The following is an 18403-nucleotide window of genomic DNA, read 5'->3' as shown; positions in this document are numbered from 1 at the left end:
ACACAATCGAAAACAGGCTACCTAAATATGGTTCTCAATCAGGGACAACGATTGACAGCTGCCTCTGATTGAGAACCATACCAGGCCAAACACAGAAATAGAAAAAATAACATAGACTGCCCACCCAACTCACGCCCTGACCATACTAAAACAAAGACAAAACAAAGGAACTAAGGTCAGAACGTGACACGTCTAAAATTGTTGCTGTACATCGATGTCTATAAAATTAGGCGAAAAGAAATGTGGACTTGTGTAAGCCCCACAGCTATACTGAAGTATGTGGGCATACTGCAGTGACGTCTAAAATGCTTTGAATTAATAAGCATCTTGGATAGTGCTGTCCGTTTGACCTCCATAGAGAGTAGGCTACTTGGAGAGTGCTGTCCGTTTCACCTCCATAGAGAGTAGGCTACTTGGAGAGTGCTGTCCGTTTCACCTCCATAGAGAGTAGGCTACTTGGAGAGTGCTGTCCGTTTCACCACCATAGAGAGTAGGCTACTTGGAGAGTGCTGTCCGTTTCACCACCATAGAGAGTAGGCTACTTGGCTGCTACGTTGTGTTTGACACTTTTTTTCTCAATGTGTTCCGTTACCTCAGAGCCCCTCGGATAATCTCCCCCGCACTCACTATGTGCTCCGGGACCTCCCGATTTACTAATTACACACTGATGATGACATTTCTCTAAAACAGGTTATGTGCACCACCAAGTCAGAACAGTAGGCTAAGTCATGAGGTGAAAAGTGACTAGATTATTTGGGTGAGGCACATGGGCTACTAACAGCTTACACTTAGTTTTACTTTCTTAGCTACAGTATACATATCTCCCTGGCATATTACATAATTTGTTTGAATTATTTTCTCTCCCATCCGGACATGGGAGAGGCGAAGGTCAAGACCCCGCCAAGCTGCACTACTTCTTGACACATTGTTCGCTTAACCCGGAAGCCAGCCGCACCAATGTATTGGAGGAAACACTGTACACCTGGCGACAGTGTCAGCATGCATTGCACCGGGCCCGCCACAGGAGTCACTAGAGCACGATGGGACAAGGACAACCCAGCAGGCCAAAGCCTCCTCTAACCCAGACGACGTTGGGCCAATTGTGCGCTGCCACATGGGTCTCCCGGTTGCGGCCGGCTGCTGGGATCGAATCAGGATCTGTAGTGACGCAGCTACCACATTACTTATGCAGCAGCCTACAATACATTTTTGGACTCACCTTGTTGTGCTGTGCTCACCTGAACAGGACGGTGGCACAGCAGCCCCTCTCGCGGGCATAATCTGTCATGAAACTTTGTCATCAAAGTCTGGCATTCTCTGGATTTATGGTGCTTTCAAGACAACTGGACAACAAGGTTGACAAGTCCGAAAAAAACAAGGTTGAATCGTGACTTCAGCGATCGTCAAGTTGGAGCTCTAGAAAGAGGCCCGAGTTCCCGACTTGGAAGCCTGAGTTGGTTGACCATTCAAAACTTATTTTCCCAGTCAGAGCTACATTTTTTTCAGAGTTCCCAGTTGTCCTGAACTCACTGGTCTGAGATTTCCCAGTTCCGAGTTTCCAGTTATTTTGAACACTGCAGAAGTCATGCTGGATTGACAGCATGGCCAATGTATGAAACCTTTTCTGGCCCATGGTGTTGCATGTGAATGTTGATCCTTGTTATCTTGGAAAAGAGACCCTTAAACTCAGACTTGGACCACACACCCTCTCCACTCAATATCAGGCTAGTGATTGCTTTGCAACGCTTGCAGTTAGCCACTGATTCCTTCCAAACCACACATTGTTGAATTTGCGATTTTCAACTTGTTGTGTATTGTTTATGTCCAATGGCCAATGAGCACCGATACGTTTTATCGATCATTTGTCTTCATATGTCAAGGATAGAAAAGAATTTGCCAGTCGATTGTCAACTTGATTCATCATGATGACTGCTACCCCACTATGCTCTGTAACCCCTCAGCCAGCACCTCCATCTACCCCACTATGCTCTGTAACCCCTCAGCCAACACCTCCCTCTACCCCAGTATGCTCTGTAACCCCTCAGCCAACACCTCCCTCTACCCCACTATGCTCTGTAACCCCTCAGCCAACACCTCCCTCTACCCCAGTATGCTCTGTAACCCCTCAGCCAACACCTCCCTCTACCCCACTATGCTCTGTAACCCCTCAGCCAACACCTCCCTCTACCCCACTATGCTCTGTAACCCCTCAGCCAACACCTCCCTCTACCCCAGTATGCTCTGTAACCCCTCAGCCAACACCTCCCTCTACCCCAGTATGCTCTGTAACCCCTCAGCCAACACCTCCCTCTACCCCAGTATGCTCTGTAACCCCTCAGCCAACACCTCCCTCTACCCCACTATGCTCTGTAACCCCTCAGCCAACACCTCCCTCTACCCCACTATGCTCTGTAACCCCTCAGCCAACACCTCCCTCTACCCCACTATGCTCTGTAACCCCTCAGCCAACACCTCCCTCTACCCCAGTATGCTCTGTAACCCCTCAGCCAACACCTCCCTCTACCCCAGTATGCTCTGTAACCCCTCAGCCCACACCTCCCTCTACCCCAGTATGCTCTGTAACCCCTCAGCCCACACCTCCCTCTACCCCAGTATGCTCTGTAACCCCTCAGCCAACACCTCCCTCTACCCCAGTATGCTCTGTAACCCCTCAGCCAACACCTCCCTCTACCCCAGTATGCTCTAACCCCTCAGCCAAACCCTACCCCAGCCAACACCTCCATCTACCCCAGTATGCTCTGTAACCCCTCAGCCAACACCTCCTCTACCCCACTATGCTCTGTAACCCCTCAGCCAACACCTCCCTCTACCCCATGCTCTGTAACCCCTCAGCCAACACCTCCCTCTACCCCAGTATGCTCTGTAACCCCTCAGCCAACACCTCCCTCTACCCCAGTATGCTCTGTAACCCCTCAGCCAACACCTCCCCTACCCCAGTATGCTCTGTAACCCCTCAGCCAACACCTCCCTCTACCCCAGTATGCTCTGTAACCCCTCAGCCAACACCTCCCTCTACCCCAGTATGCTCTGTAACCCCTCAGCCAACACCTCCTCTACCCCAGTATGCTCTGTAACCCCTCAGCCAACACCTCCCTCTACCCCAGTATGCTCTGTAACCCCTCAGCCCACACCTCCCTCTACCCCAGTATGCTCTGTAACCCCTCAGCCCACACCTCCCTCTACCCCAGTATGCTCTGTAACCCCTCAGCCAACACCTCCCTCTACCCCAGTATGCTCTGTAACCCCTCAGCCAACACCTCCCTCTACCCCAGTATGCTCTGTAACCCCTCAGCCAACACCTCCCTCTACCCCAGTATGCTCTGTAACCCCTCAGCCAACACCTCCCTCTACCCCAGTATGCTCTGTAACCCCTCAGCCAACACCTCCCTCTACCCCAGTATGCTCTGTAACCCCTCAGCCAACACCTCCCTCTACCCCAGTATGCTCTGTAACCCCTCAGCCAACACCTCCCTCTACCCCACTATGCTCTGTAACCCCTCAGCCAACACTCTACCCCAGTATGCTCTGTAACCCCTCAGCCAACACCTCCCTCTAACCCATTATGCTCTGTAACCCCTCAGCCAACACCTCCCTCTACCCCAGTATGCTCTCTAACCCCTCAGCCAACACCTCCCTCTACCCCAGTATGCTCTCTAACCCCTCAGCCAACACCTCCCTCTACCCCAGTATGCTCTCTAACCCCTCAGCCAACACCTCCCTCTACCCCAGTATGCTCTGTAACCCCTCAGCCAACACCTCCCTCTACCCCAGTATGCTCTGTAACCCCTCAGCCAACACCTCCCTCTACCCCAGTATGCTCTGTAACCCCTCAGCCAACACCTCCCTCTACCCCAGTATGCTCTGTAACCCCTCAGCCCACACCTCCCTCTACCCCAGTATGCTCTGTAACCCCTCAGCCAACACCTCCCTCTACCCCAGTATGCTCTGTAACCCCTCAGCCAACACCTCCCTCTACCCCAGTATGCTCTGTAACCCTCAGCCAACACCTCCCTCTACCCCAGTATGCTCTGTAACCCCTCAGCCAACACCTCCCTCTACCCCAGTATGCTCTGTAACCCCTCAGCCAACACCTCCTCTACCCCCGTATGCTCTGTAACCCCTCAGCCAACACCTTCCTCTACCCCAGTATGCTCTGTAACCCCTCAGCCAACACCTCCCTCTAACCCAGTATGCTCTGTAACCCTCAGCCAACACCTCCCTCTACCCCAGTATGCTCTCTAACCCCTCAGCCAACACCTCCCTCTACCCCAGTATGATCTCTAACCCCTCAGTCAACACCTCCTCTACCCCAGTATGCTCTGTAACCCCTCAGCCAACACCTCCTCTACCCCAGTATGCTCTGTAACCCCTCAGCCAACACCTCCCTCTACCCCAGTATGCTCTGTAACCCCTCAGCCCACACCTCCCTCTACCCCAGTATGCTCTGTAACCCCTCAGCCAACACCTCCCTCTACCCCAGTATGCTCTGTAACCCCTCAGCCAACACCTCCCTCTACCCCAGTATGCTCTGTAACCCCTCAGCCAACACCTCCCTCTACCCCAGTATGCTCTGACAACTGCACCAACACACACAGCAATAACGAACTAGTTTTAAAGTCACTGCCCAGTGTTTCCAGATTTCTATAAAATATGACCTAGAATTACTTACAATATGAGTGAAATAGTTTTCCTTCCAGAAAAATTGTAATTAGGTCTGTTTTCAAATCAAATCAAGTTGTATTGGTCACTTACACATATTTAGCAGATGTTATTGTGGGTGTAGCAAAATGCCTGTATCTTGGAATGGTATGGGTGTACCCCAACAACAGAATGGTATGGGTGTACCCCAACAACAGAATGGTATGGGTGTACCCCAACAACAGAATGGTATGTGTGTACCCCAACAACAGAATGGTATGGGTGTACCCCAACAACAGAATGGTATGGGTGTACCCCAACAACAGAATGGTATGGGTGTACCCCAACAACAGAATGGTATGGGTGTACCCCAACAACAGAATGGTGTGGGTGTACCCCAACAACAGAATGGTATGGGTGTACCCCAACAACAGAATGGTGTGGGCGCATACCGGTCATTCAAAATATTTATGCAAGCAGACTGCTGATTTCCAAAGTAAAGTAACCACTATAAAGCTATCTCTATGATATTCTAGTTGCCATTAGGCAACCTGTTAGTGCTGTCCATTAGTCTGTCACTACATTAACATCTATTAACACTGGATATTGTGGTGTGGGACACTGTTAGCATAATTCTAACCTGTTGGGAATACCCAGTTTACACCCCTGGGCACTGCTCAGGAGGCTCTTTTTATGCTCATGGTAACTAACCCAATCTACACTATGACAGCTAGAACTTTAGACATGTAGTCCTCAGATTACTATCACCCCAAATCTCCTCATTCCTCCCAACATGCCAAATAGAGACATCATGGTGAGAGAGTGTGAGCAGAGAGCTGAGGCCCAGTGTAAAAACCCACTATCTCCTGTCGTCCTTTCTCTCTCTTTCGCTCTCTCACCTATTTATTTTTAGCACCTAAACAACTGGTCTCCTAAAAATGGGCCTGTGTGGGGTGGGCAGGGGGAGAGGGGTGCTGCTATGTACGGTATCCAGCCCCCCAGCGTGCTCCAGGCCTGTCAGGGCGGTTCTTTCCCTTTGTCTCGGCAGGAGAGAGGGAGCAAAACGGGGAGAGAGAGGGTCTCTGGTTCCTGAACAAGCGTTAGGCGTCAGAGGGCGGCTTGGAAAGAAACTCAAGGAGATTTATATTTTAATTGAAGGGCAACCTGTTATTCTGCACCTGTCTTTCTATTGTTGTTTTAAAAATTATTTTAACATTTTGGAGAGTTTGTTTTCTGTCCTAAGCCTAAGCGCTCTTGTGGAGGTCGTAACTGGTGAAGGTTACTCTGTGATTCTCTGGGTGCCTGGTTGTTCCTAACTCAGACCATGCATTCTCTGTGGCTGCTTCTGATCCTGTGCCTGTCCCTGTCCCTGGCGCCCCTCGTCCAGACCGAGAAGGGCCTGGAGTTCCCTCGCTATGACGGGAACGACAGGGTCATCAACATCAATGACAAGAACTACAAGAAGGCTATGAAGAAGTACAGCATTCTCTGTCTGCTGTACCACAAACCCATCCCTGACGGCAAGGAGCTGCAGAAACAACACCAGATGACTGAGATGGTGCTGGAGGTAAGCTTGATGATGAGGAAGAGGAAGAAGAGGAGGAGGGGAGGAAAAGGTAGATGGTGGGGGAGGAGTATGTGGGAGAGGAGAAAGAGATGAGGAGAAAGAGATGAGGAGGAGAAAGAGATGAGGAGGAGAAAGAGATGAGGAGGAGAAAGGAGGAGGTGTCACGAACCGGCTCAAAGCCCGTAACAAAGGGAGACAACGTGGAGATAAGGAGTAGCAAAATATATATTTATTAACTAAAGCAACTAAGTATAATATACAATGGTGTGTGTAATCAGTAATCAGTAGTGTAAGTGAGTGTTTTGCATGCATGAATGTGATAATGCAGGGTGTTGAAAGGTGCCAAAGCAAACAAACAAAAGGCCACCAAGAACCACAACACAATCTACAAAAGTGTCTGCATGGAGAGAGTCTCTTCCATGAATGTGGAAGAGGTCTATTTATCCTGGGAGACACCTGGCCCAGGTGTTTCCCATGTAGCTGACGACCCTCTGCACTCCGCCCACCGGCATCCTAATAAGGAAACAATAACAAAGACAGAATACGGCAGACAGAGTGGGAGGGTCGTCACAGAGGAGAAAGAGAAAGAGATGAAGTGGAGGAGGAGAAAGAGATGAGGAGGAGGAGGAGGAGGAGGAGGAGAAAGAGATGAGGAGGAGGAGGAGAAAGAGATGAGGAGGAGAAAGAGATGGCGGGTAGGGGAGAAAGGGGAGAGTCCCTAGGGAGGGGGAACACCTGGGCTGGACTGAGGTGATTTAACAGTCTGGGGTCACCGGGTCAGCTAGACCTACAGTATTACTCCATAAATCATTTACAGTACCAAGACATTAGTGTTCCAATGGGCACGTAGCTCACAACTTACCGAGGGGTTTGCTGACTGGGGTTAAAGGAAAAATAAAGAGGTATAAAGGGTTCACACTCCAAAACATGTTGCATAAAGCGTACTTCATTACATGTCACTTTGAATGAAAAACATCACCTGCTGCTCGTTTGTTGTTGTTTACAAATGCTGTGTTCAATTACAGACTTACACACGGAAGAAGGCTGTAATTCCAAAACGTCTGTGTATGCTGTCCCTGATGCAGTAAAACAAATTTAACATTGAATAATGAATTAAGCAATATGCAACATATTTTGGTTTGCGAACCCATTACACCTCTTTATTTGCCTGTATTTGTGGGTTTTACACACCAGCCAAGCTTCTGGGAGAGCACGATGGTTATCTTTTGATTAGTTAAAGGAAAAATACACTAAAAAACAATATTTTGGTATTTTTTTATTCACAGTCCCACAATGTTTTGCATGTCAACAGTCAAGTTCTCAAGATTTTGGACTTTCAAGAAGCAAAGTGACACTTGCCACATCATCATAATGATGTTTTCTTTTTTTCATCATCCTGATGATGTGGCATGTGAAACTATTGCCGCGTTCACAGGCTAGTCGCAACTCTAACATTTCGGACTTTCTAATTAGTTGAACGCGGCATTTGCTTCTTGAAATTCCAACATCTTGAAAACTTGACCGCTGACATCCAAAACATTTTAGGACTGTATCAACAGTGGACTAATTAAATAAATACCAAAATACAGTTTTTGAGGGGAGATTTCCTTTAATGTGAGTATACAAAACATTATGAACACCTGCTCTTTCCATGACAAAGACTGATCAGGTGATCCCTTATTAATGTAAGTTGTTAAATTCACTTCAATCAATGTAAATGAAGGGGAGGAGACAAGTTTTAGAATCATTTTTAAGCCTTGAGACAATCAAGACATGGATTGTGTATGTGTGCCAGTCAGAGGGTGAATGGGCAAGACAAAAGATTTGAGTGCCTTTGAACGCGGTATGGTAGTAGGTGCCAGTTGCACTGGTTTGTGTAAAAAACTGCAACGCTGCTGGGTTTTCCACCCTCAACAGGTTTCTCGTCTGTCTGTCTGTCTGTCTGTCTGTCTGTCTGTCTGTCTGTCTGTCTGTCTGTCTGTCTGTCTGTCTGTCTGTCTGTCTGTCTGTCTGTCTGTCTGTCTGTCTGTCTGTCTGTCTGTCTGTCTGTCTGTCTGTCTGTCTGTCTGTCTGTCTGTCTGTCTGTCTGTCTGTCTGTCTGTCTGTCTGTCTGTCTGTCTGTCTGTCTGTCTGTCTGTCTGTCTGTCTGTCTGTCTGTCTGTCTGTCTGTCTGTCTGTCTGTCTGTCTGTCTGTCTGTCTGTCTGTCTGTCTGTCTGTCTGTCTGTCTGTCTGTCTGTCTGTCTGTCTGTCTGTCTGTCTGTCTGTCTGTCTGTCTGTCTGTCTGTCTGTCTGTCTGTCTGTCTGTCTGTCTGTCTGTCTGTCTGTCTGTCTGTCTGTCTGTCTGTCTGTCTGTCTGTCTGTCTGTCTGTCTGTCTGTCTGTCTGTCTGTCTGTCTGTCTGTCTGTCTGTCTGTCTGTCTGTCTGTCTGTCTGTCTGTCTGTCTGTCTGTCTGTCTGTCTGTCTGTCTGTCTGTCTGTCTGTCTGTCTGTCTGTCTGTCTGTCTGTCTGTCTGTCTGTCTGTCTGTCTGTCTGTCTGTCTGTCTGTCTGTCTGTCTGTCTGTCTGTCTGTCTGTCTGTCTGTCTGTCTGTCTGTCTGTCTGTCTGTCTGTCTGTCTGTCTGTCTGTCTGTCTGTCTGTCTGTCTGTCTGTCTGTCTGTCTGTCTGTCTGTCTGTCTGTCTGTCTGTCTGTCTGTCTGTCTGTCTGTCTGTCTTCCACTTCAGTCCCGTTGTAATGTATGTCATTCACCCCAGCTCTCTGCCACAGGCAGAAATAGGACTGGCACTCATGCAGTGTATGTTATTGAACTCATGCACTCATGCAGTGTATGTTATTACATCTGAAGGGCATTGCAGTGTCTGTCTCTCTCCCTGTTTTGCTTTGAAATTTAAGATACTATATCAATTCAAATGTTTTTGAATAGCTATAGGGTTAGCTAATTGATTATAGCATTTCATGATGCCCTATGACTGCATCTACAGTCTAATGTGCTATGAATATGTTTCTAATATAATCAGCACGTCATAAGAAGCTACTTCAAGTAAAGTGTCAGTGTAGTATCCTACTGTAACAGTGTGATATCTGAGCTGTGACAGTGGACTACAGTGGGCTGCTTTAGACTAAGTTCTTCTCCCTAGCTGTCCTGTGCTCCTCATGGCTTGTGTTAGAGTGTGATGTGCAGCAGGTAATCTGAGACCAGTTTCCCACTCCTGATAATAGCCCCAGATATTTAACTCACCACAGGTGGGTAAAGTTGACTATGTTTGCATAGTAAACTTACACACAGCATAGTCAATTTACAGACAGCACTGACACACACACTTACCCCACAGACATGCCATCAGGGGTCTTATCACAGACCCCAAATCCAGAACAAATTCAAGAAAACATACAGTATTATATTGAGCCATGATTGCATGGAACTCCCATCTCTGACTGTACATCAAACCTGTTCAAAAAACAAACTGCTAAACCAATATCTCACCGCACAACGCCTCTCCCTTATTTGACCTAGATATTTTGTGTGTATATGCTGATATGTAGGCTGTGTGTGACACTTTACATTTATGCAGTTCTGACCTTGAGATGTTCTTGTCCATTAATTAATGTTCTGTACTATTTAATGTTTCATGTTTTGTGTGGACCCCAGGAAGAGTAGCTGATGCTATAGCAAAAGCTAATGGGGATCCTAATAAAATACCCCAAAATACTGCACTAGGGTTAGGGTCCAGGGTAATCATAATTAACTGTACTTGCTCTTTTGCTTCACTAAAAGATATCTGTATAAGATTACCATATCTGGGTTCTAAATGTATTTAGGGTATTTCAATTACTTTCAAAGACATTTGGAAGTAAGTATTTAGGTATGTTGTTGCTGAAAACATAAATAGTTGAATATTGGCATTTATTTCAAATTACTCAAATACACAGTATTTATAACAACTATTAAAATACTCCCATGCATTTGAACCAGGTCTGTTGGAAATTTGAAAATAATGTTTTTGGAAATACTTTTAAAAAGTAGTCTTTGTATAGGAAATTATTTGAAAATACTTTAAAATACCTCCAATATAAGTAGTTGATTCTGGACACATTATTTCAACATACTGAAATACATGGAAAATATCTACATAACAAATAATCAAGTACACATGTATTAGAACCCAGGTCCGGAGATTACATCCATGTTGCATTATTTTATAAGGCGCTTACAGAGTGAGATTTGTTTGAAGAGTCCACAACCTATCTGATCTTTTTTCATCACTCTGTCAATGTATCATTGACATAATGTATCTCATGCTTGGACAAAGGCTACTTGTTTCATGTTGCATGTACTCTAAATTGTAGTTTTCTGTCTGTGTTCATTGGTTTTGGTTTGCTAGAAGTTGAGAGGTACACAGTACAGCATATCCCTTTTAAGGTGTGTACAGTTTTGCTGAGCTGCAAAAAATACAATGCCTTTTTCTTGTCTACAACTAATGCATATTCCCTGCCTCTATATCATTTTTTTCAAACATGATGTTCAAAGCCCTAAATGATCAGCTGTCACCATATTATCTGGATAAAAACAGACAAATCAGTGTTCCCCTCCTGATATTTCTGTCAGTCAGGTATTCTTAGGAGCCCCAGTTTTACCCCTGTCAGAGCTCAAGGCCTTGCCTGACATAGGCTCACCTAATTGAGACCACAATGGCAGCATCATTCTGGCTTGTATGTACAGTACATGTAGAGCTGTGCACTTCTAGTCATTCTAGAACTGTCTCCCTCTGTGTGTGTGTCGCCTTTGGGCTTTTCTGTTCTCTGGACCTCTCACCCCAATTAAGGCTAATCTCAGCCCTGTCTGTCCCAGTGCCGACTTACAGTCGCAGATTGTGCATGTGACTGTGTATGTGTGTGTTGTATACGACCAATACAACTTTATTTAATTTAAATTATAGGTCAGCATTGTCTCTCTCTCTCTCTCTAGGGTTCTTTTCTAGATATGATTGATTCAAGTTTAAAAAAGCTTCAATGTTTTGTCAATGCTTCAAACTGGATCACAGTTTGTGAGCACATACAGATGTAGAATCTTAATTTGAACCAGTTTGTTACAGCAGGAAAATAATCATGCAGCAACAGAAAATGTGAATTATTATGTGGATTATATTTAATGGAATGTTTTGGTAGGGGTTGATACAATTTTTGTTAGGGAAAATCAAGTCTGACGTTTTAAAGTGGAAATAACACACTTTAGAAGCCTTTTTAAAACTTAGAATACACTACAAGTTTGCATTGCCTGCTGTATAGGAAATTTATCGGCAACAAAAGAGTGATCAAATGAAGATCTTACATCTGTACCAGTAAGGGCAGATGTAAGATCTATTTGACACTGTTCCAATTTTAGTGTTATGATGATGTTGAAGTTACAGTCTTTTGTCTTCATCTCCAGCTTGCTGCCCAGGTTATGGAGGAAAAGGAGATTGGGTTTGGAATGGTTGACTCCCACGAAGACGTCAAGGTTGCCAAGAAGCTGGGTAAGAAAACACATTAACACATCAGCCTGCACTATAGTTTCCAGAAAGTATGATACTGCATGACTATGACGCACCAAAAGGCTTTTGTACAGCCTTCAGTGAATGGCTGTAAATAATGGTCTGTATTTGACCCCCTGAACCCTAAACTATGACCCAGGCCTGGTGGAAGAGGGAAGTGTGTACATGTTCAAGGGAGACCGTATGATTGAGTTTGATGGCCTGCTCTCTGCAGACACCCTGGTGGAGTTCCTACTAGACGTGAGTGACTTGTTGATACTAGGCACAGATCTAGGATCAGCTTGCTGTTGTGTCCCTTTCCCTGTACAACAATCTCTCTCTTCTCTCTCTAGCTGTTGGAGGAGCCCGTGGAGGTGATAGGAAATACTCTGGAGCTGAGGGCCTTCGACAGGATGGAGGAAGACATCCGTCTTATTGGCTACTTCAAAAACGACGAATCAGAATGTGAGTTTTTACCAATCTGTCTGTGTTTATGTGTGATGGCAGGGATTGGACTGCTATTGGATGATCCCCAGGGCTTGATAATGACCAGAGCATTTTTAAACTCCCCACCACCACGGATTTAATTTCAGTCATTTAGCAGATGCTCTTATCAAGGGCGACTTGCAGTAGTGAGTGCAGACATTTTAATACTTTTTTTCATACTGGTTCACCATGGGAATCAAACCCACAACCCTGGTGCTGCACGTGCCATGCTCTATCAACTGAGCTACACGAGCTTCATGACCAATTTTACCCTCCACAGACAGCTGTGAGGCCCAAATGTTTTCCCATTTATCCTAAGACGCAGCACTGCACTCATGATGAGCACAACGATGGCTGTCTCACCCCTGACCAACTGTGGAAGCCTAGAACTAGGGGTCAACAGAGTTCAGTTATTTCAGTGCCTGTATGTGTCAACGGCATCTCCTTAATTAAAGGCTAATGATAGCCCAGCTAGCACACACCAGCTAACAGATGCTTGGTAACGGCTATGCTAATTGACAGAACCAATCTGGGAATTAGACTTTAACGCTGAAGGTCTACATCTCTTCACAATGGATAAGAAATGGTGTAGCAGGTGGTTACACAGTAGTACAGCGACTTAAAAATAAGTGAAGTGTCCTCTCTTCCATCCCTCACTCCACCAAATGCTCTCCTTTCTCTTCTTCATAAACCTCTGGTCTCCTCCAGACTACCATGCATTCAAGGAGGCTGCAGAGCAGTTCCAGCCCTACATCAGATTCTTCGCTACCTTTGAGAAATCTGTGAGTATACTGACATCCATACCTTGAAATTCTGTTTCCTTGGTCTGTGAGTAGCAGTCCTGTCAGGGCAGGGAGTCCTGATTGGTCTGTGAGTAGGAGTCCTTTCAGGGCAGGGGGTCCTGATTGGTCTGTGAGTAGGAGTCCTTTCAGGGCAGGGGGTCCTGATTGGTCTGTGAGTAGGAGTCCTGTCAGGGCAGGGAATGGGGTCCTGATTGGTCTGTGAGTAGGGGTCCTGTCAGGGCAGGGGGTCCTGATTGGTCTGTGAGCAGGGGTCCTGTCAGGGCAGGGGATCCTGATTGGTCTGTGAGTAGGGGTCCTGTCAGGGCAGGGGTCCTGTCAGGGCAGGGGGTCCTGATTGGTCTGTGAGTAGGGGTCCTGTCAGGGCAGGGGGTCCTGATTGGTCTGTGAGTAGGGGTCCTGTTAGGGCAGGGGATCCTAATTGGTCTGTGAGCAGGGGTCCTGTCAGGGCAGGGGATCCTGATTCAAGGTGTTTGTGGTGTTTAAGGTGGCCAAGGAGCTGACCCTGAAGATGAACGAGGTGGATTTCTACGAGCCCTTCATGGAGGAGCCTGTCACTGTCCCTGACAGGCCTAACTCTGAGGAGGAGATCGTGGCCTTCGTCACTGAACACAGGAGGTAAGAAAGGGATCAGTATGGCTGTCAGAACACAGTTATTTCACTCTGATCAGTGCGATTAGTGACACCAAACAGACAGGGTTGTGTAAGATTGTTTGTCTTTGTTTTCAGACCAACACTGAGAAAACTGCGTGCTGAGGACATGTTTGAGACCTGGGTGAGAAGTTGTATTATTTTTCAGTTCAGTTCAAAGCCTCTGAATAGAGAATTACTCAATGTAACATTTTTATATTTTTATTTGATTTATGTCGCCTTTATTTAACCAGGTAGGCTAGTTGAGAACAAGTTCTCATTTACAACTGTGACCTGGCCAAGATAAAGCAAAGCAGTGTGACACAGACAACAACACAAAGTTACACATGGAATAAACAATAAACAAGCCAATGACACAGTAGAAAAAAAAGAAAGTCTATATACAGTGTGTACAAAAGGCATGAGGAGGTAGGCAATAAATAGGCCATAGGAGAGAATAGTTACAATTTAGCAGATTAACACTGGAGTGATAAATGAGCAGATGATGATGTGCAAGTAGAGATACTGGTGTGCAAAAGAGCAGAAAAGTAAATAAAAACAATATGGGGATGAGGTAGGTAGATTGGGTGGGCTATTTACAGATGGACTATGTACAGCTGCAGCGACCGGTTAGTTGCTCAGATAGCTGATGTTTAAAGTTGGTAAGGGAAATAAGTCTCCATCTTCAGCAATTTTTGCAATTCGTTCCAGTCACAGGCAGCAGAGAACTGGAAGGAAAGGCGGCCAAATTAGGTGTTGGCTTTGGGGATGATCAGTGAGATATACCTGCTGGAACGTGTGCTACGGGTGGGTGTTGTTATCGTGACCAGTGAACTGAGATAAGGCGGAGCTTTACCTAGCATAGACTTATAGATGACCTGGAGCCAGTGGGTCTGGCGACATGTATGTAGCGAGGGCCAGCTTACTAGAGCATACAGGTCGCAGTGGTATAAGGTGATTTGGTAACAAAACGGATGGCACTGTGTTAGACTGCATCCAGTTTGCTGAGTAGAGTATTGGAAGATATTTTGTAGATGACATCGCCAAAGTCGATTGGTAGGATAGTCAGTTTTACTAGGTTAAGTTTGGCGGCGTGAGTGAAGGAGGCTTTTTTGCAAAATAGAAAGCCGATTCTAGATTTGATTTTGGATTGGAGATGTTTAATATGAGTCTGGAAGGAGAGTTTACAGTCTAGCCAGACAACATACATAGAAGTATTTGATATGCAATCTTGCTTTACTTGCCTTAATCCTGGGACAGCTTCTCATGATGTTGTTTCTGTTATTCTCAGGAGGACGATTTGGAGGGGATCCATGTGGTGGCCTTCGCAGAGGAGGAGGACCCTGGTAAAAGCCATTATATCAATATCATTACCCAATTTTAGTATTGAGCAAGGAAAACATTAGTATAAATAAACTTAGCTCTGCAGTACAGGTTCCCGAGGAGATGAACGTGACATAGCTTTGAAAAGAGCAACCTCATACACATTGCTTCAGAACGTATTCACACCCCTTGACTTTTTTCATATTTCGTTGTGTTTAAAAGTGGGATTGGCGGGATTAAAATTGATTTGTAATTTTTTGTCAACAATCAATACAAAATACTCTGTAATGTCAAGGATAAAGAAAAATTATGACAAATATATGTTTTATTAATGAAATATATTTTCATTGGATAAGTATTCAACCCCCCTGAGTCAATACATCTTAGAATCACCTTTGGCAGCGATTACAGCTGAGTGTTTCTGGGTAAATCGCTAAGAGCTTTGCAAACCTGGCCTATTAAACATGTAAAAAACTCTTCTTGTTCTGTCAAGTTGGTTGTTGATCATTGCTAGACAGCCATTTTCAAGTCTTACCATATATTTAAGTCAGATTTAAGTCAAAACTGTAACTAGCCACTCTTCGTAAGTAACTCCGGTCTATATTTTATGACTTGTGTTGTAGGTTATTGTCCTGCTGAAAGGTGGATTTATCTCCCAGTGTCTGTTGGAAAGCAGACTGAACCAGGTTTACCTCTAGGATTTTGCCAGTGCCTAGCTCTTAGCTCTTTTTTTAATAAAAAAAACTCCCTAGTCCTTGCTGATGACAAGCATACCCATAACATGATGCAGCCACCACCATGCTTGAAAATATAAAGAGTGGTACTCAGTGATGTGTTGTGTTGGCCCCAAACATAATGCTTTGTATTCAGGACTTAAAGTACATTTCTTTGCAACCTTTTTTGCAGTATTACTTTAGCGCTTTATTGGAAACAGGATGCATGTTTTGGAATATTTATATTCTGTACAGGCTTCCTTCTCTTCACTGTCATTTAGTGTGAGTACAATGTTGTCAATCCATCCTCACTTTTCTCCTATCACAGCCATTTAACTCTGTAACTGGTTTTAAATCACCATTGGCCTCATTGTGAAATCCCTGAGCGGTTTCCTTCCTCTCAAATGAGTTAGAAAGGATGCCCATATCTTTGTAGTGACTGGGTGTATTGATACACTATCCAAAGTGTAATTCATAACTTCACCATCCTCAAAGGGATATTCATTTTCTGCTTTTTTTTTACCCATCTACCAATAGGTGCCCTTCTTTGTGAGTCATTGAAAAAGCTCCCTGGTCTTAGTAGTTGAATCTGTGCTTGAAATTCACTGCTCGACTGATGGACCTTACAGATATTTGTATGTGGTGTACAGAGATTGGGTAGTCAATCAAAAATAATGTTAAATACCATTATTGCACACAGAGTTAGTCCATGCAACTTATTGTCTGAAGTTATTTCGGCTTGCCATGACAAAGGGGTTGAATAGTTATTGACTTAAGACATTTCAGGTTTAGATGTTTTATTATAAAACATAATTCCACTTTGACATTATGGGGCATTGTGTGCAGATCACTGACTTAAATTCTAAATGTAATTTTAAATTCAGCCTGTAACACAAAAGGTGTAAAAAGTCGAGGGGTGTGAATACTTTCTGTAGGCACAATATCAGTCTTATCTGAACCTGAGAATCACTGAATCATAGCTTCCAGGAAATTCAACAAACTTCTCAGGGATTGATAAAACACAGACGAACCTTCTTGATGCGTTGTTCAGATGGTTATGAGTTCCTGGAGCTGTTGAAGGAAGTGGCCAGAGACAATACCCACCACCCTGGTCTCAGCATCATCTGGATCGACCCTGATGACTTCCCCCTGGTGAGCCACACATACAGAGACAGACAGGGCTAAAGGAACTCTTCTACAAGTCCCTACAGTTCTCAGGTCTCACAGTGTGTTCTCCCTCTCTCCTCAGCTGATCCCCTACTGGGAGAAGACCTTCCACGTGGACCTGTTCAAGCCTCAGATCGGAGTGGTCAACGTTACTGATGTGAGTCCCCTAACAGCTCCAGTACAGCATAAGAAATTGCTGGCAACCTGTCCGGAATTGTGAAACTCAGATCGAACACGTTGGCCCCTGACCTTTGACCTCTCTTTCTCGCTCCCTCCCTCTGGACAGGCTGACAGCATCTGGCTGGAGATAGACGAACAGGACCTGCCCACAGCCCAGGAGCTGGAGGATTGGATAGAGGACGTCCTGTCTGGCAAGGTCAACACCGAGGATGATGATGATGATGATGACAACGATGATGATGACGAAGATGACGAAGACGATAACGATGACGAAGACGAAGATGATGACGACGAAGATGATGACGACGAAGATGATGACGACGAAGATGATGACGACGAAGATGATGACGACGAAGATGATGACGATGATGACGACGACGAAGATGATGACGATGATGAATAATTAAAAAACTACAAATTTGTAATCCAAAATTCATAACATTGTTGTATAGTCTCTTCACTGTACTATCATCAAAGTGAACGAGTTCAGGGAGAGAGGAATAGATCTATATGCTTTTATAAAATATTTTGTACAATGTGTACATCACTAGCCAAAATCAACCTTTCTGCATTAGAAGAAAACCCATCAACAGATTTTGTTTTTCAAGAATCTGATAAAAATACTGTTGATAAACTGAAATCTATCTGAAAGAGAGAAGTAACAATATGTTGACCAACAGAGATACTTCAGAAAACCCCAAACAGTACTTTCCATCCTTCCCTTAATTCTACTAATTTCTAACAATGACTGGCAACCACGACAAATACATCAATCTAACTTTAGTTTGATCAATGAAGTGCTGCTGTACACCATCCTAAACCTCACTGAAGTCACTGAAAGGTTGGCATCTTTGTGTGCTTTTCTGTGCCCTCTATAATATACTCTGTGTGTAGATAATTGCATTTTAGGTTCTACTTCCTGGAGTCAGTGCAAATACACACCTGTCTCTCCCTTTCCCAGGGGCTAGATCTTTGTTATTACTATTGACACTTTCCAATTCCCACAACACTTTCTCTCCTTTCATCTCCATCTCTGTATTCATGTGTGTTAGAGCAACAGCTGCAAAGTGAGATAATATCAGCATTACACACCCAGATGGGAGAGGAAAGCCTATTTAAATGCAAATTCCTCAAGTCTCAATTTCTCTAATTTATTCTCTTTCCATGTTTCGTTCTCTTCATCTTTTGTCTCTTTCCCTCCTTGACTCATTGCTCGTTCTCGCCCTCCTTCTTTGGGCTATTAGAAGAGGAGATGTGTAGTGGCAGGAGAGAGTTCTCAGTGTTCTGTAGGACCAGGGCACAGTAGGGGGAAGGGGGCTTCAGATATTAACTCAATGTCTATACTCAACCTTCATATTACAACCACTAA

General features: G+C 45.0%; 1 protein-coding gene across 1 annotated transcript; it reads left to right on the top strand.

Annotated features, from left to right (window-relative positions):
* The first annotated feature begins 5674 nt into the window (after nt 1–5674).
* Nucleotides 5675–17991, top strand: LOC115112494 (calsequestrin-2-like). Its single transcript, XM_029639597.2, has 11 exons — nt 5675–6226; nt 11654–11738; nt 11896–11996; nt 12089–12200; nt 12930–13003; nt 13509–13639; nt 13751–13796; nt 14943–14997; nt 16739–16839; nt 16937–17011; nt 17141–17991. The coding sequence occupies exons 1-11, from the start codon at nt 5984–5986 to the stop codon at nt 17435–17437; spliced, it is 1320 nt and encodes a 439-aa protein (XP_029495457.2). The 5' UTR covers nt 5675–5983; the 3' UTR covers nt 17438–17991.
* The last annotated feature ends 412 nt before the right edge of the window (nt 17992–18403 follow it).

Source organism: Oncorhynchus nerka, linkage group LG3, assembly GCF_034236695.1.
Source record: "Oncorhynchus nerka isolate Pitt River linkage group LG3, Oner_Uvic_2.0, whole genome shotgun sequence".
NCBI classification, from domain to species: Eukaryota; Metazoa; Chordata; class Actinopteri; order Salmoniformes; family Salmonidae; genus Oncorhynchus; species Oncorhynchus nerka.
The sequence above is the reverse complement of the archived record's forward strand: the minus strand, read 5'-3'. Positions and strand labels throughout refer to the sequence as shown.

Bases quoted from the DNA above. Each gene is read 5' to 3' on its own strand.
- LOC115112494 (XM_029639597.2), top strand. From the start codon at position 5,984: ATGCATTCTCTGTGGCTGCTTCTGATCCTGTGCCTGTCCCTGTCCCTG. The intron at 11,739-11,895 runs GTAAGAAAACAC...ACTATGACCCAG, and splicing joins CAAGGTTGCCAAGAAGCTGG to GCCTGGTGGAAGAGGGAAGT. The intron at 13,004-13,508 runs GTGAGTATACTG...GTGGTGTTTAAG, and splicing joins TCGCTACCTTTGAGAAATCT to GTGGCCAAGGAGCTGACCCT.